This window comes from Naegleria gruberi (genome assembly GCF_000004985.1).
Source record: "Naegleria gruberi genomic scaffold NAEGRscaffold_89, whole genome shotgun sequence".
Lineage (NCBI taxonomy): Eukaryota > Heterolobosea > Eutetramitea > Acrasida > Naegleriidae > Naegleria > Naegleria gruberi.
This window is the reverse complement of record NW_003163238.1, coordinates 84,255-99,287: the sequence shown is the minus strand read 5'-3', so window position 1 is coordinate 99,287 and position 15,033 is coordinate 84,255. Positions and strand designations below refer to the sequence as shown.

The 15,033-nt window shown below is 31.6% G+C and overlaps 9 protein-coding genes across 9 annotated transcripts; 4 read left to right on the top strand and 5 right to left on the bottom strand.

The window, feature by feature from the left end:
• Positions 1-516: 516 nt before the first annotated feature.
• On the top strand, positions 517-918 carry NAEGRDRAFT_76057 (uncharacterized protein; the record flags this gene model as incomplete). The annotated part of the gene is made up of 1 exon (XM_002669016.1): positions 517-918. The coding sequence occupies one exon, from the start codon at positions 517-519 to the stop codon at positions 916-918; it is 402 nt and encodes a 133-aa protein (XP_002669062.1).
• Positions 919-2,355: 1,437 nt separating this feature from the next.
• On the bottom strand, positions 2,356-3,813 carry NAEGRDRAFT_76055 (uncharacterized protein; the record flags this gene model as incomplete). The annotated part of the gene is made up of 6 exons (XM_002668989.1): positions 2,356-2,889; positions 3,022-3,147; positions 3,189-3,257; positions 3,314-3,349; positions 3,425-3,643; positions 3,682-3,813. 6 exons carry the CDS (start codon positions 3,811-3,813, stop codon positions 2,356-2,358), a joined length of 1,116 nt encoding a protein of 371 aa, XP_002669035.1.
• A 422-nt stretch (positions 3,814-4,235) lies between these two features.
• On the top strand, positions 4,236-7,040 carry NAEGRDRAFT_76054 (ATP dependent DNA ligase; the record flags this gene model as incomplete). The annotated part of the gene is made up of 2 exons (XM_002669015.1): positions 4,236-4,811; positions 4,869-7,040. The coding sequence occupies 2 exons, from the start codon at positions 4,236-4,238 to the stop codon at positions 7,038-7,040; spliced, it is 2,748 nt and encodes a 915-aa protein (XP_002669061.1).
• Positions 7,041-7,112: 72 nt separating this feature from the next.
• NAEGRDRAFT_76053 (uncharacterized protein) lies at positions 7,113-7,583 on the bottom strand (the record flags this gene model as incomplete). The annotated part of the gene is made up of 1 exon (XM_002668988.1): positions 7,113-7,583. One exon carries the CDS (start codon positions 7,581-7,583, stop codon positions 7,113-7,115), a length of 471 nt encoding a protein of 156 aa, XP_002669034.1.
• A 265-nt stretch (positions 7,584-7,848) lies between these two features.
• On the bottom strand, positions 7,849-9,033 carry NAEGRDRAFT_76052 (uncharacterized protein; the record flags this gene model as incomplete). Its single annotated transcript, XM_002668987.1, has 1 exon — positions 7,849-9,033. One exon carries the CDS (start codon positions 9,031-9,033, stop codon positions 7,849-7,851), a length of 1,185 nt encoding a protein of 394 aa, XP_002669033.1.
• A 386-nt stretch (positions 9,034-9,419) lies between these two features.
• Positions 9,420-10,475, top strand: NAEGRDRAFT_54480 (uncharacterized protein; the record flags this gene model as incomplete). Its single annotated transcript, XM_002669014.1, has 1 exon — positions 9,420-10,475. One exon carries the CDS (start codon positions 9,420-9,422, stop codon positions 10,473-10,475), a length of 1,056 nt encoding a protein of 351 aa, XP_002669060.1.
• A 219-nt stretch (positions 10,476-10,694) lies between these two features.
• NAEGRDRAFT_76050 (uncharacterized protein) lies at positions 10,695-11,836 on the top strand (the record flags this gene model as incomplete). Its single annotated transcript, XM_002669013.1, has 3 exons — positions 10,695-10,854; positions 10,999-11,355; positions 11,403-11,836. The coding sequence occupies 3 exons, from the start codon at positions 10,695-10,697 to the stop codon at positions 11,834-11,836; spliced, it is 951 nt and encodes a 316-aa protein (XP_002669059.1).
• Positions 11,837-11,854: 18 nt separating this feature from the next.
• NAEGRDRAFT_54479 (uncharacterized protein) lies at positions 11,855-12,997 on the bottom strand (the record flags this gene model as incomplete). The annotated part of the gene is made up of 1 exon (XM_002668986.1): positions 11,855-12,997. One exon carries the CDS (start codon positions 12,995-12,997, stop codon positions 11,855-11,857), a length of 1,143 nt encoding a protein of 380 aa, XP_002669032.1.
• Positions 12,998-13,728: 731 nt separating this feature from the next.
• Positions 13,729-14,838, bottom strand: NAEGRDRAFT_76049 (uncharacterized protein; the record flags this gene model as incomplete). The annotated part of the gene is made up of 1 exon (XM_002668985.1): positions 13,729-14,838. The coding sequence occupies one exon, from the start codon at positions 14,836-14,838 to the stop codon at positions 13,729-13,731; it is 1,110 nt and encodes a 369-aa protein (XP_002669031.1).
• Positions 14,839-15,033: the final 195 nt, after the last annotated feature.

Genomic DNA, 15,033 nt, shown 5'->3' with positions numbered 1-15,033 from the left:
ATCAAAGAAAGAAGATCAAATTCGTGCTTTTAAGAAATTTGTAAATGATAAGTTAACTGGAGATGAATTGAAATTTATATGTAGAATAATTTGTAAAGATTTAAAGATTAGAGCTGGACCAAAATATTTATTAGCAGCACTTCATTCTGATGCTTATCAATCCTATATTTTAACACATGATTTGAAACAAATTGTTGGAAGACTCTACTTGTGGAGAGATACTGACAAGATCAAACAAAGCAATAAACAATCGTTGATAAACTAATGATAATTCAAAATTTTGTAAAATAATAAAATCAGCCTTCAAAATTTCAAAGCCTTGAAATGTTTCACTCAAGTGAAATTCAATACAATGAATGTATTGATGATTGTTGTTGGATTCATTAAGGTGAATCATGTTATTGTTTGTTTTTTTTTGCATGAGTGGATCACGATAAATGTTACAACAAAAATCAATTAGCAAATTCACATGGAATCGAGGTCACGTTTTTTCCCAAGAAGAACAGTAATCAGGAAATGGCACCAAAGTATGACAATTCCAAGTTGGCTCAACTGGTTGAGTCAAACAAGTTAAAGTGTCAGTTTACCAATAGACCGTTGATATCAGAAGACAAGGTTTCTGCTGATCACATGGAAGTGAATGTCAATGGTCATAAGGTCGCATATTTCCGTTCATTCTGTTCATTTAAGATGAATTTACTGATTGGAAGAATAGAAATGATTTTCAGAAAGAAGGGGAATGATAAAAATGAAACTCTTTCTTACTTTAGAACAGTGTTGGACTGTATTAGATCGCCAAGAGATCTTGAACAAGAAGAAATAGCTTGCAAAATTACAATTTCCAGTACTCATTTCGAAGATGGAAAGTATTATTCAAGAAAAGACGTTCAAAAGATGATAAAGGAGCACTCTAAATAAGTGGAACTGTTCTGCAACTGTTGCACGGTTAGAAAAATAATAGTTTCCTTGTAAATTACAAAATAAAGTGAATGTTAAAAACGTATAGTTAGTAATTTTTTTCCATTTAGATTTTTTAATTTTTTAATAAAATATTTTTATGCCCGGCATAAAATTTTTTAATAATTTTTTAAAAAATTTTTTAAAAAAAATGCCTCCAAAAACAACAACAGTCTGTCCTATGGATTCCGATGAAGAAATAATAATTTCATTCCGAGGTATCGAAAAAAAGATTTGCTTTAAACAAAATTATCAATGTAATGATGATGTAATCTACTTGTGTACTAATAATAACAACAAGAAAAGAAAAAATGATCATAACAACAAAATTGATGAAAATGAACCAAAAGTTGATGAAGATGAAGAGAAATTTGATGAGAATGATAAAAAGAAAGATAAAAATAGTGAACCAAAAGTTGATGAAGATGAAGAGAAATTTGATGACGATGATAAAAAGAAAGCTGAAAATAATGAACAACAAGTTGATGACAATAGTGAAAAGAGTAAAAATGAAAAACCAAGAGTCGCAAAAAAGAAGAAATATTCTACTAATAGAAGAAAGAAGCAAAAGAATACTAATAGTGAACCTGTGGATGTATATGAAATTGAAAAAATTTTAGATTCAAAAGATATTAATGGAAAAACTAATTATTTGGTCAAATGGAAGGATTTTCCAGAAAGTGAAAATTCTTGGACATCAGATGTAGATGCAGAAGAGTTAATTCAAGAATTTAATAATTCTAAAGCAAATAAGAAACCAGAATATGAACAATACTATTATAATCTAATCCAAGATATTAACAAGGAAACAATTACTTTTGAAGATATTGTTAACAAAATAGCATCACTTAAAAGCATTAATATTCATTCAGTCAAACAAAAGATATTAACTATGACTCGTCAGAATTGTACTGACATTATTAGAGAATTTTCAAACACAATGGATGATAATATGAATATTTTAACTAATGCAAGATATATATTACTTTATATTTTATTTACGAAAATTAAGTCTCTAGATCATGGTAAGAAAAAGAAAGCTTTTGAAGAAGCAGGCTTTGATGGTAAACAATATGGTAATTACAAAAACGAGAGCCAAATTGGATATTTAATTGTTAAGTTTCCAATTTTAGTTTTATATCCAATAACTTTAAAAAAGTTATTAGTACAAAACTTGACAAATATTATCAATTTATTTTCAAATAATCTTGAACAAAAATTTCAATTTGAACAAAATATTATTGACTTTATTTAATAAACATTTTTTAAAATTATGACAGGAAATAAACGGAAGTCTTCCACACAAGATAGAAACTCTGGAGGAAGAAAGCGAAAGACTACACAAGATAATAATTTATACAATGAAGTATCTCAACAAAACGAAGAACAACAAAGTAATTATTCTTCTTGTTCCATGTCATCCAACATGTTGAGATCTTCCCAATCAATATCAATCTCATCATCCTCAATAATTGGAGGAATATCAGTAGTGCCATCCGATGCAGAACCAACTGGATTTTCAGAACGATTTTCAGAACTTGAGCTCACAACAGCTTTTTTCAATTCATTCCAAAACTTGCCAGACTCTTCCCTCCCAAAGTTTTGTTCCAAAAAGTAGATGGTAATATTCTTCACCATCTTCTCAGATCCGAACAGGGAGTAATCGAGGGATACTGGCAGCAACAGTGGAAATCTATCTAACAACATGCCTAAAAACAAAACCTTCACTGCTTTTGTGGGATTCATGTGAGGGCAATGCTCCCTTATAAAATCTCCCTTCTTGCCGTGCAAAGTACTCTTAAAGTACTGGTCTCCCAAATCCATGAAGAGTCTCAAATATGAGAGGTTTTGCATCATGATGTGAAGTGATGCTAACCCATCCACCACCTTCAATGAGCCCAAAAAAATGTCTGCCAAACCAGTAGGACGCTCCTTCAATAAGAAATTTGAAATCTCTTTAATGGTTGGAAAGTGATGCATAGATTCCAGTAGCTTTGCTTTCAGAGAAGTTAATCTCTTGGGAGTTGTGTTATTTTAACAAATGATCAACAATGTACAACTTACCTTGTCCTTCCTCCAATCCTCTAATTCACCATCCTTCTTTTTCTTCTTTTGTGATGGCTCTGATTCTTCAGAGTCAAATTGGATGCCATCACTCCCTTCCTTGGCCAATTCACCTTCTTGTTGATTCTAGCACGGTTAATTTATATACCAATCAAATGATAACTTACCTTTCTCTTAATAGAGGTCTTACTAGAAGGAGGAACATTACTTGGGGCAATGGTCTTCTTCTTCTTCTTCTTCATCAACATGGATGAAAAACAATAATTGAGGCTCCCTCAAAAATAAAACTTACCTCCTTACTACCTGAAGAGGGCTTCTTCTCAGACACCTTACCTATACCATTCAATCTCTTATCACAAAAATGAAAAACAATAATTGAGGCTCCCTCAAAAATGAAACTTACCTCCTTACTACCTGAAGAGGGCTTCTTCTTGGAAACTTTACCTAATTTGCTTGAAATGATCTCATCTTCCTCAGAGAATACATCATCTTCCTCCTCAATGGATAATTCCTCTTCTTCTTTTTGATTTCTCCTGCTTGAGGATGCCTTACCTGATCTATTCTCTCTTGATGACTTTCCCTCCTTCTTTTCAATTGGAGAAGACTTCTTCTTGGAACCAACCTTCAACATATTAATACTTTCAAACTCTTTAAACTTACTTTTGTAACCTGTATCGGAACTGATGGATCCAGTGAATACAAGACACCTTCTATAAGCAAGTTCTTAGCCTTGGCATTTACAAAGAGCTTGTATTCTTTCATCAACGGATTGGAGGATTGCTTACTGGTCATTTTTTAGTTGGGTTGAGTAAATCAATAGTGCAGTGAATTAATATTATTTGATTTATTTAATATTTCTCTTCATCTTGTTTTGATTTTTGGGAATTGAATTATTATTTGGAACAAACTTGAATTTATCCCAGTCAATTTTAATTGTAGAGGAAGGCTTGTTCTCTCTCTTCGTATTTTCTTCCAATAATTTGAAAACATTAGGATCATCATGTTTGTATACTTCCACAATCAAATTGTTTGGATGTCGAACATCCTTTTGAAAAGTTAATTAATTGATTTAAATACAACCTACATTGGATTTATCTGTTTTGGTGACATCTTCATCATGGGATGATGAACTTGTAGATGAAGAATCAGAGGATGATTCTAAAAAGAAAAAGAAGAATAAGAAGGCTCCTAAGAAGATTAAAATATCAACCAAGATGAAACTTTTCCATCCTGTCAAACCAATGCTTGCTCGTCCAAGTAAGACTTATGATGATGTTATTGCTCGTTGTCCAAATGGTTTTTATTCTGAACTTAAATATGATGGTGAAAGAATTCAAATTCACTATGATAGAAAAAATGATGAAATCAAATATTTTAGTAGAAATTTGAAAGATGTTCAAGAGTATAAGATCAAATCTGTAAAAAAGTATATTTCTAAAGCTATTAAGGAAAAGGTTGAATCTGTAATTTTAGATGGTGAAATTTTAATGATGGATACAAAGACAAATAAGATTCTTCCATTTGGTACACTTGGTAAAAATGTTAGACAAGATCACAAAGATGCTGTAACAACTATATTTTTATTTGATATATTGTATTATAATGGTAAATCACTCCTTTCAGTTCCTTTATATAAGAGAAAGGCATTAATGACTAAAATTGTAAATCCAATCAAACATAGAGTAATGTTAGGTGAATATTTGGTTGTAAAGGGTTCAAAACAAACAAGAGAAGCTATTGTTTCTGCTGAAATGAGTGCAATGATTAAGAAGGGTGAAGAAGGTTTAGTGGTATGTATTATTTTCAAATTTATTATTAATTTTTTTATTAACAATTTTACATATTAGTTAAAAGATTTATGTTCTCCATATGAACCTAATGCTAGACATTGGCTTAAAATGAAAAAAGATTACTTGAAAGGTATGGCAGATAGTGTAGATCTTGTTGTTCTAGGAGCTTATCTTGGTACAGGTAGTAAAGGTGGTTTAATGTCTGTATTCATGATGGGTTCTTTTGACAAGAAATTAGGAAAGTGGAGAATTATTTGTAAATGTGGTAACGGACACGATGATCAAACTATTGAAACATTGAATGAAGAATTGAAATCAAATATGAAAAGAATCAGTAAGGATCCTTCATTGGTTCCAGATGATATTGATATTCATACTAATGCTCTTGTACCTGATTTTATTGTTAAAGATCCAAAAAAGAGTGTTGTTTGGGAAATTCAAGGAGCTGAATTTTCAGTTTCCTCAAGAAAAGACAGACCAATTTCTGTCAGATTCCCTAGAGTTACAAAAATTAGAGATGATAAGGATGTTTTAGATCATACCAATTATCAAGAAATTATCAAATTGAAAAATGAAAGTAATAGAAAAGGTTTAGTACCTATTTTTGGAGATGGAGATGCAGGAGATGATTCTGATGAAAGTGTAGATGTAAAAGATAAAAAGAAACGTTCCAGAGCTAAAAAGTCAAAATCTGATGATGAAGATGATGAATCAGATTCAAGCTCAAAGAAAAAGAAAAATTCAAGAAAGAAGAAGATAAATTCCTCAGATGATGAAGATGATGAGGATGATAAAAAGTCAGCTAAAAAGCCTAATGATAAGAAAAAATCAAAATCCTCAGATAATTCTGATGATGATGATGATCCAAAAGCAAAGAAAGCTAAAAAGTCAACTATTGGTATCAAATTATCTGATATTGATACTATTAATAACTCTTCTACTCCAGAACAAATCTATTACATTTATGGTGATTTTATGAAAATGCCAATGAATAAGGAAGAAAAACTAATTTCACATTGTGTAGATGACTCTAGTAGATGGTCAGATAAAGGATCAATGGGAAATATTGAACTCTTGTATGGTGAAGATATTAAGAAGGCTTACACTGATGATATGAACATAATTGGTGATGCTCAAATTGTTGTAGCATTACCAAATCATTTATGTAATATGGTATGTCTTCAATTTGTCAAGAAAGGATCTGCACCAAAAGTTGACTATCATGCTTTGGATGAATGTTTAAAGAAATGTGCTACCTACATGAATCAAAAAAAGATTGGTACATTCCATTTATATAGATTGCATCACGCCATTTCTGGTTTGGATTGGAATAGAGTTGAACAACTTTTGAAGGAAAATCTTTCAAACAAGGGATTTGCTGTTTTCATCTATACAAAGGATAGAGATGATAAGGATAGAGTTAATGAATCAAAAAATAAGTTGGCTAATAGACCTACAACTGATAACTCGGCTGCTGCCTCAGATTCATCTCATAAGATGGATACATCTGATGATAATGCTCCAACAACATCAACAAATAAGATGACCAAATCATCTTCACAAACATCAATCAAAGTTGAAGAGCAAGATAGTTCCAGCAATAACACTTTTTTCAGAAATGTTGTTGCTTTAATTTCTGGTTACAGCAATTCTGAGAAGGAGGCAATTAGCAAGTTTATCACCAACAATGGAGGAAGTGTAACAAATAATTGGAACATTATTGGAAATGCAAATACTCACCTCATTTGTGAATCAGAAACTGAAGATTTTAAACATTGTTTCAATCTTGGATCTCTCATTGTTACCAAATATTGGGTCTTTGAATGTGCCACCAAAGGATATTTGGTTGATACATTACCATATCATTATCCTACCAAGAAGGCTCAACTTGTTAAACCAACAATAGTGAAAGCAGAAAGCTCCTCTCTCACTGCACCACCAGAACTTACTTCATTGTGTGATTTATTCACTGATATGGTCATGTACATTCATAAGGATGTTCCTGCTCTCAAGATGCACACTAGATATATTATTGCATTTGATGGAATTGTAGAATCATCATTTAGTGATGATATCACTCATATTATCACATCATCATCGAGAATTACACCAGAGATTGCCAAACTTGTTTCAGAAAATCCACAAGTCAATGTAGTTTCTTCTGAGTGGATCTGGCATTCAATCAACACAAGTACTTTAATCGATTGGAGACTCTACCAAATTAAGTAAATTATTAAATATTACATTATAGAAATTCTATATTTTTGATTTTATATTCTTTTAATTGTTATTTTATTGTTTCTAAACTTCATGAGCTGAATATTGATTTCCTTCCATTCTAATCTTTTGGGAAAACCATGAATTCTCTAATACATAAGTAACATCAGACTCTTGAGATAATCTCTGTAAAACACTTCTCAATTCTTGTTTATATTTAATTGACATTAAAATGAGAGCAATAGAGTGAGCAATTAAAAGCAAGGAAATACCTATTGCCAATAGAGAACCGACCAAAATTGGTTGTGAAGTATCATACTTCTTCAAGGTAGAAAAACCACTAACAGCAGCCATCAAAGCGAGAGAATTAATTGTCACGAGGGTGGAAACCGATATTGTTTGAATTGTAATTGGCCCAACATGTTTTATGGCACACTTATTAATTTGTTCCAAGTGTGAGTCGAAGGTCTCTGGAGCGAGAATGCTTGAAAACTGGGAAGGAAATTCGCTGGTAAATTGCTTTGCAGATCTATCGAAAGGAATGAGGGCTTGCATTTTTTTTGGTGAATTATTGCAATGTTTAATTGGAAGCCAATTCACTCCTGATGATTGGAAAGCTGAGTTGAACAATTCTACATGGCAATTAACATAAACTGCCAATTAAATACTTAATTAATAAAATTGAATTAAATATGTACTTAAAGTGGAAACCATTACACAGGTATTGGATGCTGCAAGAAGAAAGGGTTTTTCCACATGAAATAGAGTGTTTCATTAGTATTCATAATTAAAGACATGATTGCAATATTCACATAACAAATCATTCAAACTGAAAATAGCAATCAGTGAGTATTGATTGATTTCTAAGATAAGTAGCTAACTTGGGATAAATGACTGCTGAAAATGTTTTGTAAAAAACAACTGTACTTGAATGTGCAGTAATTTGATAATTGTTTCCAGGAATTCCATCAAATTCTTTTGAAGCATCCACCACAAATCTCATATTATGACTATTGCTTATCGCATAAAATAAGCCATTGAATTCAATAAAGAATATATCCTTAATATATCTAATCTTTGCATTGTCTGAATTGGATTCAGAAAATTTTGGATAACAGCTCAAAAACTGTTTCAAATTCTTATATTCCAGCATTGCACTTCCATATAACATGTAATTCTCATAAGTTGGAGTAGTGTTTGCAAATCTCACTACCGAGCAATCGTATCCTCCAAAAGCTTCAGAAATTTTCATTTCATAATCCACAGAAAAATGTGCGGTACCTTCAGTATGTGGCATCTGATTACTTCCATTATCTCCACAAAACATTACAGTATCATCTTCAAATATTACAAAAAATTGAAAGCTTCCACATTCAATTTTCTTAATTTTCTTTTCACAATAAAACTGGCTTACATGCCAACCCATTACCGTGTGAACAGAATTCACCCAATCCTGACCTGAAATTCTAATATCACAGTAATCCAAAACGATTATTGTAAAGGAATAACATGATGCAATATGTGTAATTTGATGTCTGTATCCATTTACGGTCGGAGGAGTGTAAAGGAGAGTAAATTTCTCCGTACCATCCTCATTCATACACTGACGATTACCTCCAAAACAATCATAGGCCGTACTGCCACTTCCATAGAGAAATGTATTATTCATCTCATCACGAACCAAATAAAGTGTTGATCCCTCCGAAAATGTCGAAACATCTTCAATCAATAATTTTCCATTTGTTGTAGTGTCGAGAAGATAAGGAACTTGAATTGTTATGTTACTACTGCTACTACTACTATCAAAACCATCTTTAAAAATATAAACCTGACCACTCTCCGATAGGACATGTACACTTGTCTGATTGATTACAACTTTTTTAATTCTCTCAAAATTGGGAATGTTAATGGTTTTGCAAGTGTTCGTATTTACAATATGAAAGGGTTCTTGGTGATTGGTTGATGATCTATCGTTGGCGTGATCGTGGTGGTAGATTTTGAGCATTTTTTTTTTTTTGATAATTTTTGTTTTTGAGTTGACTGTGAACTTGGTTACAAAAATCTCAAGTTCTTTAATGAGCAATATTATGTATTTCATAATAAGAATATCATAGCTCATAAGATTCTCCATAATTGTCAAAAAAAATAACTGACATTTAAAGAAATTCTGTCAACACTTGATAAATTCATTAAAGTGAGGAAGATAAGCGTCGCTCTCTAGGGACCCTTAAACAAACTGGGTTTTGATATTCTCATTCTAATTGTAGACTCTACCAAATCAAGTAATTTGATATTTTATAAATTTCCTTTTAAAGCAATTCTACTAATTCTCCAAAATCAAAAACAACAACTCTCAAAAAAAAAATGTTAAAAGATAAATGCATTGAAGTGATGGAACAAGTGTATGGCAATTTCAGTGGAGCACACTACAAACCCAAACCATTGAAATCTGAAACACAAACTCGATACTTGTGGACTGATGCGTTTGCAGTTTGTAATTTCCTTTCGTTGCATGTGGAAAGTGGTCAAGATTCGTATTTGGAACAAGCTAAGGCACTTATTGAAGAGGTGCATCAAGTTCTTGGAAAGGATCGTTCATTGCAACATTATTTGGGTAAGTACATGCAGTTTCTAATAACTAATCTACTAAATTATTCGAAAGGAAAATCCAATGCTGAACATCCCCTGTTGGGAGGTTTACGAATTGGCAAGGAAGCCGATGAAGATGACGAAGATGGCGATGGTCAATACTTTCACTATCTCACCAAATGGATGTTTGCCCTCAACAGAACGTCACTAATCACTCGAGATGTGAAATACAATGAATGGGCAATTGAAATGGCTCAATCCATGCATAACAAGTTTATCAATCATAGTTCTTCACGTGGATTGAGGATGTTCTGGAAGATTTCCATTGATGGCTCGAGACCAGTTGTGAGATCTGAAGGAAATTTGGATCCGTATGATGGTTATGTTACTTATAGACTTTTACAATTGGTCAACCAGCAATTAAAAGAAGGAAAGAATGTGGATGGAAGTGTTTTGAATAGAGAAATTGAAGAAATGAAGGGAATGGTGATGGGAAAGTATTTAATGTATCAGAGTTCGGATCCTCTGGATTTGGGAGAAACTCTTTGGTTGACCAGTTGGTTTCCTGATGAAGATTGGGCGAATCATATGAGAAAAGTTGCCATTTCTAATATTGAAGAGATATTCGAAAGCACGATTAAGAGTACTAGAAGAAGATTAGGTTTCAGAGACTTTGGTGTTTCGATTGGATTGCAAACTATTCCAGAAAATGAAAAAGATGGAGAAACTAGACGAATTGTTGAGAATATTCACTCTCTATGGAAAGATCATCTATTCGAAAGAGATCATGACATAACTCCGGTCATGTACTGTTCATCTCTTTTACCTGGCGTCTTCAATCCCAACTTTCTATATTAGATAATTAATAAATTTTTAAACAACCATCAATTATTGTAATAAATTTAAACAATTGTTTAAACATGAACATTTTATTTGTCAAACTTTTCCTTTTTTGGGTCTGCTGTTCAGTGATGGAACTGAACTACAAAAATCTTCACTGAAAAAACTTAAAAATTTCATCTCTCTCACTACACATCAACAACAGCACTAACCGCCTAACAAAATGCAATAAAAAAAATGAAACAACTCACAAAACTCTTGAAATTCTTTCCAAGTTCAGAAAGTGAAGTTTTTTCAATGGTGGAGGAACCTGAAGTGAAATCACCACTTGTTGAGAATGTGATTGCTGAAACGGATTGTATTTTGGCATTGATAGGGACTGGTGGGTGTGGAAAGAGTAGGTTGTTGAATTATTGACACATTTGGTGAACTTGATTTTTGACAGCTTCGATATTGAAGAGAGCTGGGATTGAAAGTAATATTAATCGATTTAATAGAAATATTTACTCGTTGCTTTTATCTTGTTTATTGAATTTTGAAGGATTAGAAATGAAATTTAAGGAAAAGGAAAATTCGAATAATTATTTGAATAGGGTGAAACTACTCTCTGGTCAGGAGTATTCTCTTTTTCCAGAGAGTGTGTGGAACAATGAATTAGCAAAATTGATATTTCAAATGTATCAAGATGAAGGATTTCAAAATGAATTATTCCAGAATAGGCAAAGAATTCCATTTTTGGAAAGTATTAATTATTTTACTGACAAGAAAAACTCTTCAAGATTGTTAAAAAATGATTTTCAACTCAATTTTGATGATTTCTTCTTTGCTTCTCGCAAAACAACTGGAATTTCACCCTTCAAATATGTCAACAATCACAAAAAGGCAATTATTGACACTGGTAAGTTGACATTTTTAATGAACTCAACAATTCGAATACTCTAACAGGTGGACAACGTACCGAACGTTCCAAATGGAACAGACTCCATAATACTTACTCTCAAAAACTCCACATTGGATTCGTCATTTCTCTAAGTGAATTTGATGAGTTGTGTTATGAAGATGACATTACTCCAAGATTCAATGAAGGATTATCGAATTTTGAGGAATGGTATGGATCCCCATTGGTTTCAGAGCATACACTCTATTTGATATTCAGTAAATTTGAAGTATTGGAAGAAAAGATTAAAAAGGGAATTTCCTTTTCGAGATTTGTTTCAGAATTTAAAGGAGACGAAACGAGTATTGAAAGCATTGTTGAGTTTATCGTGAAAAAGTATTTGGAATTGGATGTGAAGAGGAGAGTTGTCAAGTATTATGTAATATCTGCATTTAAAACTGAACAAGTTTATCAAATGCTGAATGAAATATTTGAAATTTAAAATCGAATAGAAAGTAAACTAAATCTTAGTAATTTTACAAATAAAATTTGGATAAACAGAGGTTGCCTCACTAAACAATTCCAATTTGATTCTCTGATTTCTTTCACAAAACTTTTCCAACTTGAGTAAATCTCGTTTTCCACAATAATACTTAATGTTTCGAATATAATTTGATTTCAACAATGGTTTCAAAGCTTTAAATGGAGTACAAGCTCTTCTCTTTCTAAATTTCACAGTATCCAAATTAGGAAGTGAATATTTTTTAAATAATTTCATCATTGGCTTATCAGCTTGAGTAATCCCCAACGTTTTGAGTTTGTGAAATTTAGATTGTAAAATTGAAATGATATTTTCACTTGTCAAATGATTATTGAAATTGAGTTGTGTTAAATTTGGTAAATTTGCATTGATTAGAATATCAAATTGTTCCTGATCCGCTACATTCAATTCTAAATATTGTAAGGATTCCAATTTTGAAATGTATTTCACATCCTCCATGTCCAAATAAGGTTTTTCATCATACCCATACTTTGGTTTAATTACTAATTTGGTAAATTTGATTTGTTTGGAAAGTTTTGAAAATGAATTACCTCCAAAATATGAATAAATTCTTATATCATTGAGTTTTGGTAAATTTTCAAGAATGGTCAATGGAGTTTTTCCTAATGAAGATGAACTGTGAATAATTAATTTTTCCAAATTTGTAAATTGATCAAAATTCTTCAAGCCACCATTCAAAGTTTTCATGTAAATAAATTTCAATTTTGGTGCATTCATAGATTTTGGAATTATAATTTCATCCAATGGGAGAGATCGTGGCCTCAATTCCAATTCTTCCAAATTTGGAAGATTACTCTTTTCCAAAATTGAAATGCAATGAACTCGCAATTTTACCAAATTTTGAAATGAAATTGGGGAAGAGGATGTTTGAGTAGAGAGACATTCAAGATTTGGAAAATACTTCTCATTTGGAATTTTTAAGGTCGTCTTGGAACCATCATCAAACACACAAGCGAAATCTTTCATTTTTTCACATAATCTATTCGAATCTAATAATTTCTCAATTGGGCATTCGGTATTTTGATGATGAATATAAATTTTGCAACTTTCCAACTTGGGATACAAATCATTGATGAGAACTTCAACTGATCTATTCGACATGTATAAATATTTGACTGTCAAATGTCTCAAATTTGGAAAAATTCTTGTGACTTGATTCATCCATGAATCATTTGTTTCACAAAATTTACAAACAAGTTTCAACGACTCGATTCTTTCCAAACTATTTTCTATTGAATTCCAATCAAGTTTCCAATTAAATCTAATTTCTAATTCTTTACATTTTGTAAACTTTTCAATAATTTTAATTGAAACATCTCTTTCTAATTCAATAACTGCTTTGGAAAAGAATTGAATGAACTCTAGATTAGGGAAATTGCCCTCCAGTGAATAACATTTGACTGGTTTCGTAACAAGGTATGTAAATCTATTCGAAAATGTTAACGAAACTGTTTCTAATTTGCAAACTGTTCTCCAACAAGAACACACTTGAGAAAAGTCAAGAATTTCATCAATTCTTAATCCTTCTCCGATAAATTGTAAAATATTTAAAATAATTAATTCAATATTATGCCAATTACTATACGAAACGTTTCTATTCGAAACATTTCCACCAAACATTTTGGAAATTATTCCAGATTGTTTTCCGACAATATTTGTTTGTTGATCAGTGATGGCAGGTTGAGACTCCTCACTGTTTAAAATTTTACTTTTAATAACGCCAAACTTTCGTTTAAACATTTTTTAAAGTTTAGGATAGATTAGTTCTGATCAATCTAAATCTTTATTAGAACATATGGTTGGAACAACGCATAAATGGCACTGCCCACAGTCTATATCCTTATATCTCTCAAATTTTTCTTTCCACAAATCATTTCCACTTGTTTTTCTCCAATTCGATTGGAAGAAATATAAAGTTGTGTCAATTGAGGCATCTCAATAATTGTTTCACATCCGCCCTCATTTAGAAAATTCTCCTCAATATTCAATTTTAAGAGTTGTTTCATTGAGCTCACAATTTTAGCTCCTTCATCATCTATTTGATTTCCACAAACATTAAGAGATGTTAATTGTGTCAATTGAGTAATGTGAGATAGACCTTCCTTTTCAATATTATTGAATGCAATGTTGAGATGTTTGAGATTTTTCATTTCTGCTAATAAATTTGCTACTTCTGGTCCAATGTTATTATTTTCAATGTCCAATGTGGTCAATTGGTGCATTTGGCTTACAAGTTGTGAAAGTTCAGGAGTTTTTGTATCGTAGAAAATATTTCCAAGGTTAAGAGAGGTTAAATTCTTCTTTTCAGTAATCAATTTCACTCCATTAATAGTTATTTCATTGCCTTGTATAGAAAGTTCTATCAAATGGTTCAATTGACTGATAGCTTTAATTCCTTCAAAACCAAACATGTTGAATCCAATGTCAAGAGCAGTCAACTGTTTCATTTCGCTTATGTAATTAGCACCCTCGTCTCCAATGTTGTTTCTTTCCACATTGAGCTTGACCAAATTCTTCAAGTTTCTAATAAATTTTGCTCCCTCACTCAAAATATTATTGTTTCCAATATCGAGCTCAGTTAATTGGTTCAATGTGGATATATATTTTGCACCTTCCGTACCTATTTCGTTTGTGTTGATATCTAATTTGGTCAATTTGCTCATTTCACTAATGAGCTTGGCATCACCACATTGTAAATAATTGTAACCACCGTTAAGACTGGTCAATTGAGGCATTACAATCAAAAATTTGATTCCTTCTCCACTAATATCACACCTCTCAATATCTAGTTCAGTCAACTGACTCATCATGCCAATCTGTCTCATATCATTATCTTGAATTCCATTAATTCCCAATTTAGTCAACTGTCTCATCTCACTAATCGCCTCAATACTACTGCTAGTATCATTTGTTTCAAGTGTAAGTTCATTCAATCTTTCCATTCTTTCGAAAACTTTCATAAAATTCATCATCTCTATCGAAACACAAATAAATTGAATTTTTGTAAAACATTTCAAGAATTGACTATTAGTCAAATTCATTAATCGATTCGAAATTGGTTTGTCAATCATGATCAGAGAAAGATCTTTTCGTTCCTTGATGATTTTCAACCATTGTTTTGAAATTAATGCACAATT